Source organism: Rhinoderma darwinii, chromosome 3 (genome assembly GCF_050947455.1).
Source record: "Rhinoderma darwinii isolate aRhiDar2 chromosome 3, aRhiDar2.hap1, whole genome shotgun sequence".
Lineage (NCBI taxonomy): Eukaryota > Metazoa > Chordata > Amphibia > Anura > Rhinodermatidae > Rhinoderma > Rhinoderma darwinii.
The window spans coordinates 216008145-216019938 of record NC_134689.1 but is presented as its reverse complement, the minus strand read 5'-3'; the positions used below and the strand labels follow the sequence as shown (position 1 = coordinate 216019938).

Here is an 11794-nt window from a genome sequence, read left to right as displayed (position 1 = left end):
TTATTTAAACTCACAGGCTTTTGCACTCACATCTCTCCAAGTCTGCTGTTCACACCGGTTCCGTGAAGTCAGGTTGACAACATCAATACTTACCATCCTGGTTCCTGTTATGTGCATCTCACACTGCACAAGTCCACTGTTACAGCGTGAGCCGCGAGCCCGCTGGGTCCTAACGCAATTTTTTTCCATTCATGTCTATACCTAAGTCCGTACGCAGACGACGCTGCTGCGTGATATGCATCCCACCACTACCCGGTGGGGCCTCTCCACTGCTGATCTTTGATTCAGCCCGGTGAAGAGACTGTGGCTGCATGTCAGGCACTTGATGTACATTTATTACAGACATATTATTATCAATGGAATAGCGATTTCTAGTTACAGTGTATATACTACTGAATTATTAGTGCGGTCTAATTCACAGATAACCGTTCTATTAGACAGCCTTCAGATAACTGCGCAGCCACTTTGGGACAAGGGTACATTCAAATTGCTGCCTATAGGCACAGGCTCATGTTCTACCCGGATATGTAATCCATAGTGCAGAAATAGGGGACATCTGCACTTTCAAGGTTATACTACATTGGATTTTTTTAAATCCATTTATTAATAAAAATGTTTTATTTTTTTCATTCTTTTATTTATCCTCATCAGTCACATTCTTTTCCCACTCTCCTTCCCCTTTCGTTAATTTGTTATATATAATTGGTGGTGTACTCCTTATGTGACTCTTTTCATTATTACTAATTCATAAGGCAATTTCCCACTGTATCTAAGGAGAAAAAGGACTGTTCTATTGCTCAGTGGTCCAAAGTCCTGTTTTCAGATAAACATAAATTTTGCATTTCATTTGGAAATCGAGGTCCCAGAGTCTGGAGGAAGAGTGGAGAGGCACTCAATTCAAGTTGCTTGTGGTACAGTGTGAAGTTTCCACAGTCAGTGATGGTTTGGGGAGCCATGTCATCTGCCGGTGTTGGTCCACTGTGTTATATCAAGTCCAGAGTCAACGCATCTGTCTACCAAGAAATTTTCGAGCACTTCATGCTTCCCCCTGCTGACAAGCTTTATGGAGATGCTGATTTCATTTTCCAGCAGGACTTGGCACCTGCCCACACTGCCAAAAGTACCAATACCTGGTTTAATAACCACAGTATCACTGTGCTTGATTAGCCAGCAAATTCGCTTGACCTAAGCCCCATAGAGAATCTATGGGGTATTGTCAAGAGGAAGATGAGAGGCACCAGACCCAACAATGCAGACGAGCGGAAGGCCGCTATCAAAGCAAGCTTGGCTTCCATAACACCTTAGCAGTGCCATAGGCTGATTGCCTCCATGCCATGCCGCTTTGATGCAGTAATTCATGCAAAACGAGCCCCGACCAAGTATTGAGTGCATATACTGTATATACTTCTCAGTAGGCCTACATTTCGGTATTAAAAATCTGAAATTTAGCTTATATAATATTCTAATTTTCTGAGAGACTAAATCTTGGGTTTTCATTAACTGTTAGCCATAATCATCAATATTAAATGGAAAAAAAAATGCTGGAAATAGATCACTCTGTGTGTAATGAATCTATATAATATATGAGCTTAACTTTTAAAATTGAATTACTAAAATAAAATATTCTAATTCATTGAGAAGGACCTGTGTGTGTGTGTGTGTGTATATATATATATATATATATATATATATATATATATATATATAGTACTGCAAAAGTTTTAGGCAGTTGAGGAAAAATGCTGCAGAGTGAGAATACTTTCAAAAATAGCAGTGTTAATATTTTTTTTATTAATGAACAAAATACAAAGTAAGTAAACTAAACAGTAGAGAAATCTACATCCAATCAATATTTGGTGTGACCACCCTTTGTCTTTAAAACAGCATCAGTTATTCTAGGTACATGTGCACAAAGTGATGGATTTTGTAGGATCATAGTCAAGTGTATGATTAACCAGGTGAAACAGATTTACAGCAAGGCAAACGTAATCTCGCGAGATTACGATGTAACCTGTCATTTAAAACGAGATTACGTTTTCCTTGCTGTAAATCTCACAGAGACACTACAGAAGTGTCAGGATTCTGAATACATATCACGTCCTGGCTGGAGGTAATGTATATTCACTGTCAGGACACTGCAGTAACGTTACTCTGTGTTTATGTGGCTGGACATAGTGATGTAATAAGATTACTATCTTCTGTGTAAATGAATGGGGAAAAGTGTATGACACTGATTGGTCACTGATTGGTCAGCGTCATACACTCCTCTCTACAACGCCCACTTGGTCAAAAAGTAAAACATACCCAGTTGTCCATTGAGAAACTCATTTGCATAAAGCTAAAACAGGTCATAACTCCGTAAAAAATGATCGTTTTTCTAAATAAAAAACACTGCTGTAATCTACATTACAGTGCCGATCACATCATGTACAAGATAGGCCACTTATAATATGGTGACAGAGCCTCTTTAAAAGAAGATAGAACACTTTATTCATTAGTAACTTAGTACATTTCCTCTTCTAGCCTGAAAGCCTAAATTATGCAAAATTAAAGGGTTTGCAGTGCTTTAGTAGCTGAGTCTAGTCTACATTTTGTGTTTTGATATTTTCAGCTTTTAATTACGATAACTTTGTAACTTTTTCTTCCTTTGGTTCAACACTGCAGTTCAATAGATGGGACTAGATGAATATTACTATGTAATATTTCCTGTATATTACATTAAAACGAAAAAGATGATCGATAGATAGATAGAACCGAGACTGAAATATCTTGGCAGTGGACTTAAATAAAAATGAGTACTGTGCCACAGCAAAGTATAGCATGCTATTTTGTAGTGTTGACTTCTGTATTCCAACATATGAACTATTTAAAGATGTATGCCACATATAACATAAACAGAGGTTGTAAAGGGTTTCCTATACTGTTGATATAAAGCAAGTGATTTGCACATATCTTACCAAATGCACAGCATTCCCATTGGATTCTAGTTACTTTATTTCTTCCAATTGCTAAAGTAAGACAAAGCACATACAACTTTATTCTTATTCTTGTTGGCATATTACTCACTCTGGCCACTGGCTGTCACTAGACTGACATTTCCTGCTCTGTAGAGATCACTTCTAAGGCTATCTTCACATCTGCGTTATGCAGTTCCGTTTTTCTGCTCCATCAGAGGAGCAGAACAAGGGAATAACTGAACTATCGATTCCGTTGCACAACGGACACCGCCGGTTGCCGACGGAACCCATTAATGTTAATGGGTTCCGTCGGCTTTCCGTTGGGGTGTCCGTGATTTTACAGGACACAATAGCACAGCATGCTGCGCTATTGGCTCCGGTAAAATCTTTTGGATCTGTGACAGAGGCCCCTAACGGAGCCTCCGAGGCAGATGTGAACAGAGCCTAAGCAGTCATCTCGTTATCATCACAGGCAGAATTACAATGAGAGGTAACACCTCTATATATAGATAACACAGGATCCACCAGTGATAAAAAGTGATGGACACCGCTCCCCTCCTCCTCCTTCTTGCATAATGACCTCTGCACAGGTCACAGAGCAGCCTGTAGAAGTCAATGAATATCTCCACTCTACAGTTTTCTTTGGTCCATGTATCTGGTAAAAATAACCTTTTACTTCCAACAGTTCCCCTTTATAGTTTCTCTGTTCATTATAACTGTATTTTTAGATCAGAAGTAAAAAAGATACATTGACCTGTAATGAAGCAATGGCAATTTTGTATTGGGCTGAAATAATGCTTTAAAATTATTTGTGTATCTAAAGTATGGCCAGGGTAGGTGTCTGATGAAAATTGCAAAAAATCATTGCAAATTTCCAACATATTTTCTATGTGGCACTCAGAATTCCACAATAAAGAAGGGGGATTTACAGCCAGGTATTATCCATGTCTAGCCAGTCTAAAAAAATGTATATTTATTTCACAACATTTACACTATGCTTTTAATTTGTACTGAGAAAAACACAAACTTGAAAAATATGCTTCAGTAAAATGAAGAGTAGATGAATAAAACCTGGTTGCCAGATAGCATCAGTAATACCCAGTACACCAGAAAACAAAATCGCTAAAACAAACCCATACCTGTATAATCACTGCTGAGTGATTTCAATTAAATTAAATCTAGCGTAAGGAATCTGACCTGAGATTGAGTCTCCACAATGGACCACACAGTTAAATGATTAGGCCTCCAGCCTGTCTAGAAACAAATAAGCTTGAGTGAAGTTTAACATAATCCCTAGTTTAATTTTCCAACTAAAAATAAGAATAGTGTAAGAATCTTGTAGCAAAATTAAATAAATTGCATTGAAAACTACTTACAATGTCCTCAAATATTGATTTAAATACACTGAAGTCTCACACAGGAATATAACTCACTTACCAATTTCTGGTAGTGAAATATTTATGGTAGCATCAACTTCTTCAATTCATTGAATTTTACTATATGTACCATAGTGGTTTTTCATCACTGCAATGATATGATTTACTGCTTGCTCCATAAACAGTTCTAGCCATATTTTACTGTACTTCAGAGCCTCTTTCTTCATATTTGATGTTCATAAAAGTTAATACTTCTTTGTTATAAGCGTTTTCTTACAATAAAAATAGTCTGGGACTTTATAAATATGACTATTATGAATTCTGCATGTTATTATATTATTCCATTGCCAACTACATATTACATTTTAACATGTATCTTTGTAACTTATGCTTGAGCTAAGAAAACACACTGTTCATGGTATTTGGAAGGAGTATAAGAGGAGCACTTCTAATCAAAATGTGATATTCTGTTGTATCAGGTATAATGCTATTTATTTAATCTTTTGTATAGTTTGTATTAGCTTGAGGTTGTAGTATTCACCCTTTGTTGGACATACTCACGTAGTGTACTAGTATATAAAAAAAGGATTAGCAGATTACTTTCTGTAAAGCCTCATGCACACTTCCGTCGGCCGTTGTACGGCCGCTAATGACGGTTCCGTCAAACACGGGCTGCACACGGATGTTTCACGGACCAAATTCAATGAAAAGGCTGAGACTGTTCCGTCAAAAATTGGCAGGAGTAGAACCTGCACTACTTATCAAATGAGTTGCAAAATGACTAGAAAATATAGTCAAGACATTGACAAGGTTAGAAATAATGATTTTTATTTCAAATAATCATTTTCTCCTTCAAACTTTGCTTTAGTCAAAGAATGCTCCATTTGCAGCAATTACAGCATTGCAGACCTTTGGCATTCTAGCTGTTAATTTGCTGAGGTAATCGGGAGAAATTTCACCCCATGCTTCCAGAAGCCCCTCCCACAATTTGGATTGGCTTGATGGGCACTTCTTGCGTACCATACGGTGAAGCTGCTCCCACAACAGCTCTATGGGGTTGAGATCTGGTGACTGCGCTGGCCACTCCATTACAGATAGAATACCAGCTGCCTGCTTCTTCCCTAAATAGTTCTTGCATAATTTGGAGGTGTGCTTTGGGTCATTGTCCTGTTGTAGGATGAAATTGGCTCCAATCAAGCGCTGTCCACAGGGTATGGCATGGCGTTGCATTATGGAGTGATAGCCTTCCTTATTCAAAATCCCTTTTACCTTGTACAAATCTCCCACTTTACCAGCACCAAAGCAACCCCAGACCATCACATTATCTCCACCATGCTTGACAGATGGCGTCAGGCACTCTTCCAGCATCTTTTCAGTTGTTCTGCATCTCACAAATGTTCTTCTGTGTGATCCAAACACCTCAAACTTCGATTCGTCTGTCCATAACACTTTTTTCCAATCTTCCTCTGTCCAATGTCTGTGTGCTTTTGCCCATATTAAGCTTTTCCTTTTATTAGCCAGTCTCAGATATGGCTTTTTCTTTGCCACTCTGCCCTGAAGGCCAGCATCCCGGAGTCGCCTCTTCACTGTAAAAGTTGACACTGGCATTTTGCGGGTATATTTAATGAAGCTGCCAGTTGAGGACCTGTGAGGCGTCTATTTCTCAAATAGAGACTCTAATGTACTTGTCTTGTTGCTCAGTTGTGCAGCGGGGCCTCCCACTTCTCTTTCTACTCTGGTTAGAGCCTGTTTGTACTGTCCTCTGAAGGGAGTAGTACACACCATTGTAGGAAATCTTCAGTTTCTTGGCAATTTCTCGCATGGAATAGCCTTCATTTCTAAGAACAAGAATAGACTGTCGAGTTTCACATGAAAGCTCTCTTTTTCTAGCCATTTTGAAAGTTTAATCGAACCCACAAATATAATGCTCCAGATTCTCAACTAGCTCACAGGAAGGTCAGTTTTATAGCTCCTCTAAACAGCAAAACTGTTTACAGCGGTGCTAACATAATTGCACAAGGGTTTTCAAGTGTTTTTTAATCATCCATTAGCCTTCTAACACAGTTAGCAAACACAATGTACCATTAGAACACTGGAGTGATGGTTGCTGGAAATGGGCCTCTATACACCTTTGTAGATATTGCATTAAAAACCAGACATTTGCAGCTAGAATAGTCATTTAGCATATTAACAATGTATAGAGTGTATTTCTGATTAATTTAATGTTATCTTCATTGAAAAAAACTGTGCTTTTCTTTCAAAAATAAGGAAATTTCTAAGTGACCCTAAACTTTTGAACGGTAGTGTATATCCTCAGTTGTTTTTAATTACTCCTACTCCTGTGTAGGAGGTGTCTTTAAGTTGCCGATTCAATTATCGACGGGGTGCTGATTTATTATGGGTATTCTTGTAAAAAAAATACTGTCAACCACAAGACAATGAGTCACAGCATATTTGACTTATAATTATACTAATAATCAAATGAAAATGTTTATTCTTAGATGTTGAAGCTGCTTTTCTGATATAAGTCCAGATTTAGCATTTGCTTATAAAGAAAGCAAAAGTAGCTAATGAAGGCCATGATGGAATAATGGCGTACTCAATTAGAACCCTCACTAGAAATTGAGAAAAAAATAAGACCTAAATAGTTGTGATGCCATTTGCCTGAAATATTACATGAAGAACTTTATGTAGAACTGTATGTCTTTGGCAATGTGTATTACACACCCATAGGCACTCCTTCTAGAGGTGATTACCTCAATAATATGGCATGCAATGTATGTATACTGAATGGCCACTCTGTTAGAGAAAAATGCCATTTCACAATAGGAGCTTCCCTGTATGGAAATTAGACATATGATCCCGGAGTGCAGCATCAAATCAAGTGAGCTAGTTTTCAGGAGGCATGGTCATCGGTGATTTTTATTATTTCCAAAACTGCCAACCTTATGGGGTTTTCTCATGCAACAGTGTTGAGTTACCCAAAAATGGTGTGATCAAGGAAAAACATTCAGGAAAAGGGGATCCTGTGGACTTCAACAACTCTTCGACAAAAGGGATCAGAGGAGGAAGTTGAGATTCATTCTGACAAACAGGCGGTGCACAGTCAAGCAAATTGCATCCGAATATACAACGCTGGTGCCCCATATAACGTGTCTGAACTCACAAATCGTGATTCATTAGCACGAATGGGCTATAACAGTTTGACCAGTTCATGTGACATTACTGTCTAAAGGAAACAGAAAGGCAAGTCTCCAGTGGGCAAAAGAGCACAAAAATTGGATCACTGAGTAGTGGAAAAACATCGCCTGGTCAGATGTATCCAGATTTCTGTTGCACAATGCTGATATGAGGGTCAGAATATGGCACTAGCAGTATGAATCGATGAACCATTTCTGTCAAGTGTCAACAGTTCAGGCTGTTGAAGGTGGAGTAATGGTGTGGGGAATGTTTTCTTTGCACACTGGGTCCTCTTAATACATGTGGATTGATGTTTGAACAGTAGGGTTACTTAAGCATTGTGGCCGACCAAGTTCATTCCTACATGGCAGTTGTTTACCCTATGGCAGAAGGACATATTGGCGGCAACTGCGAGAAACTTTCTTGTCTTCATGGTCCAATATTTCTGCAGAACAATTTCAACAACTAATGGAATCTATGCCACGATGAATTGCTGTGGGTTCTGAAGGCCAAAGGAGGTCCAATGCGCTACTAGATAGGTGTCTTTAATAAAGTCGCTATTGAGTTTTTGCCTCTGTATAAACTCCAATCACACGGAGTTTGGGCCCATATAGTTCTATGGACACTGTATTACGGATTGTACTACATAGATCTGTAATAATGCTATGTTTGTGAGTTGTAAGGCTGGAATTGAAAACAGTTTTTAAGCAGCATATCCTTGAAAAGTAAATTAAATCAGTTTATATCAACATTTTATTGCAGATTTTGGTGGGGACTTCACCCTTCTCAATACAGTGATCTCCGATTTTTATTTATAATTGACATAATAAGTATCGGTCTCCTTTCAAATTCTTAACATTTATTGTCACCTCATTGTTTACTTATGTTAATCTGCCATTTTTTTTCTAATATAACTTTGCATGTTTAAATTTCATTGACATGTAACAAACTGAAGAAATATTTGTTTGTTATTTTTACTCATATTGATAAACCCTTCCCCCACACTCTTTCTTTCCGTAACCCCTTCCCCCCCCCTTTTTAATTTTAAAATCATAAATAAAGAATTTACAAAAAAAGTAAAATGCACAGCATGCTTTAAAATTGACACGGAGTTTCTTTTTTTTTTATTGCATGTGAATGGAATTTTGTAAAACCCCAATCACATGCATTACACTACACCCTGTTCTGCAGCTTACGACCCCATTCTAATGAAAATTACATTTGAATCCCTGCTCATGCTAAACCAGTACAGAAATGTAATGTATTTCGTCTGAGGTCTCTGAATGCAATTATAAAGGAACCAACACCCTTTTTACACCAGACCAACTGTCAGCCATAAAACTCACTTAAACCTGGACTTGCAATGTAGTGAGCCTGGCAGTTGTCGGTGGAATTAGCAGGTGTGCTTGAGAGCATCAGGGGTCTGGCTTCTGGTTTTCTTTTCTTAATGGATGTTCACACTTAGCTGTCCACACCTGTATTTAATAAAACAGTAATGGGCGGCAGGCACTGCACATGTACTGGATTATAATAACATAATGCTGGACGCATACACAAATTCCCAATGATGTGCTTGGTAGGCCAGGGCTGCTTATTACAAAAATCAGATAAGCAGACTAAGTCTTAGGCTAGGGCTACACTGAGACTTTTGTAGTGTTACTGATTGTTTTTTAACTATCGAGCTACAGCTGCAGTCCAAAGGAATACATTGAGTTGTACGCAATCTTGTGGACTGCAGCTGTCATGTGATGGTTAAAAATCAATCAGTAGCACTATAAAAAGTCTCAGTGTCGCGCTAGGCTTAGTTTGGGTGTGCATGGATTGATAAGCAGACATTGGCACAGATAATTCAGGAAACAGATGTTCCCCATCAAAGTTCTAAGTAACTGAGGAAATGAGGAAACAAAAGCGGTTTAAACGCTTCCACTGTAAAATGGCTTTATGGAACTCCATAGAATACTTAATAGAGATGTCGATCCATCAGCAAGTTTTAGTTGGAGAAATGTACTGTATTTGTATCTACGATATGTTTCTGTCAACTTATGGACACACGGGCTATCCAGAGTATTATCCATAGGAAATTGCACAGTGGAGTTACCTTTTTTTTCTATTATTTACTGCTTTATGTCAATCTGATTCATGTTTATCAATACTGCACCTATTAGGTTGAGTTAATGTCAGGTCAAAGGATTGTCACTATATACGTAATGTTTTCAAAATATTTTCTTTAATGGATGGACTCTTTTTCCTTTAGTACATTATATATTTGTACCATTATCCAAACTGAATGGTATATAGAGTATCAAAGTATGCAGTAGGTCATCATGGAGGAAGATTTAGTTTAGCATGTGCCCAATCACCCAACTAGATGCAAGCCTGTTGGAGCAATCTGGAGAACACTAGTGAACAATGGCTGGTGGAGAACTGTTATATATCAGGCCTACTTGATCTGACTGTAAGTCCCTGCCTCCTTTTACCAACACTAATGAGGATCATCATCTGTGATGGTATAAGGGATGGCGACCTTTATAAATAAGGGACTTATTTTTTGTGCAGTTATGGTAGAATATTCTAGGGCACATTTTAGGGCACATTTTCTACTAATAATTGCAGTTTCACTCTTGTCAGTTAGGGAATACAGTGCAAGCTGCTGATCAATGCTAGGATATATAGCAAAACATCAGAATTTGGTCATGTTTGGTACAATTGGAATGTCACTCACTTCTACCAATGCAAACAAAAACATAACTATGGCATTTAATTAATATGAACGCTACATATTTTTTTGTGAAAAGCTAAGTTTTTGTTGGAAGTTTCAAGTCAACATAAAATTTTAAAAAAAATGCATTCATGCCTCTGCTGATAGTATATGAGGCATTTTTCCAACCACTGACATTATTTCACAGATGAGCTCCATTTATTTTTTCGATTTACTTGAAATAATAGTTTGAAAAATATAAAGTGGCTTCTAATATTGTCTTTATGTTTGTTAAATTATATATGTACTGCAAATTAAAACAGGAGATGGTTATGATTGGAAGATCTGCTGTGACACAAGGCTATTGTTCATTCAGAAAAAAATCATGTACATAGTCAGATATGTAAATATTCCATCTATAAAATAAAACATTAGTATCATTAGTCCATCCAGAAGACAGAAATGAAGCTACAATAAATATTCTGGTTAAATGTATGAAAGATTCCTTGCTGCTTATGTCATTAGAATTTTTTTTTACATGCTCGAGTGCTCATATAAGTTATCAACTTGACAGCAGTTTTCCTTAAAGTCTTAAAACCTCAAGACTATAGAAAGTAATAGATCTATCTCCCTGCCCATGTAGCTGTAGCTTTAATTTATAATACTTACTTAGTTCTGAGGTTGGTTACGTTCACAATGACATTTTTGTTGCAAGCGGGTTATTGTAAACTTTGTCTGTTCGGGACAGATCCACTCAAGGCCGGTGGTGGGAACGTCTATACTAATACTTTGAGGTATATCATAAAGATATACTTCATTGATGATGTCATCTGTAAGATACTTGTATATATTAACATGGAAACTACGATCATGCTGCAGTTGAAACACGTCATTCTCTGCTTAACTATAAACTATGTGCATGTACCAAATACAAGCAACATTTTCACAGTATATTTAATATAAAATATAACATGAAGAATTGAACTGCATTATTATAACCTGTAAAATGTTACTATTTTCAGATTCACTGGCCAGCAACTCAAGACAGAGAAGACTTTTGTAAGCTTGCTGGAAAGGATGAAAATGTAAGTACGTCACTGTAATTGTCTTGTGTTGTAAATTTCATACCTTGCCTGGAGTTGTAATTTAAAAAGGACCTATCACCCCCTGGACAACCTCATCTTGGAGACCAAAATATAAAACCTTTCTCAAATATATATAATTAGGAAAATGTAATGATAAAAGAACTGGCCCTTTAAGAACGGAAGACCAGCTGAAGTACACTCCATATGCGGCAGTGCAGTCAGAGTCACAGGAGATTTTGACTGATCTGTGAGTCTTTCTGCTTCTAAGCTGGGAGAGTCCACTTTGAGGGTGGACTCTCCCTGTGTGCAGCATGTGTACAGTGAAGATCTCTGCTGCTATCTTACTTCATGCTGGATGTTAATATATTAGCAGCAATGTAAGATGGATTCCTGTGTATAATAGAGGAGGAGGAGGATAGAAGTAGATGCAGCAGCAGAGGTAAATCCTGTAACAACTTTCTCCTCAGTTTGTGTCTGCTTATGGCTCTGTGTTTACAA

The 11794-nt window shown here is 37.7% G+C and overlaps 1 protein-coding gene across 1 annotated transcript in view; it reads left to right on the top strand.

Moving 5' to 3' along the window:
* Window positions 1-11794, top strand: part of SEMA3D (semaphorin 3D) — a 175102-nt gene that overhangs the window by 82469 nt on the left and 80839 nt on the right. The window contains exon 4 of the mRNA XM_075857368.1: window positions 11234-11296. Within this exon, the coding sequence (XP_075713483.1) occupies window positions 11234-11296 (63 nt within the window). The remainder of the gene's footprint in view (window positions 1-11233; window positions 11297-11794) is intronic.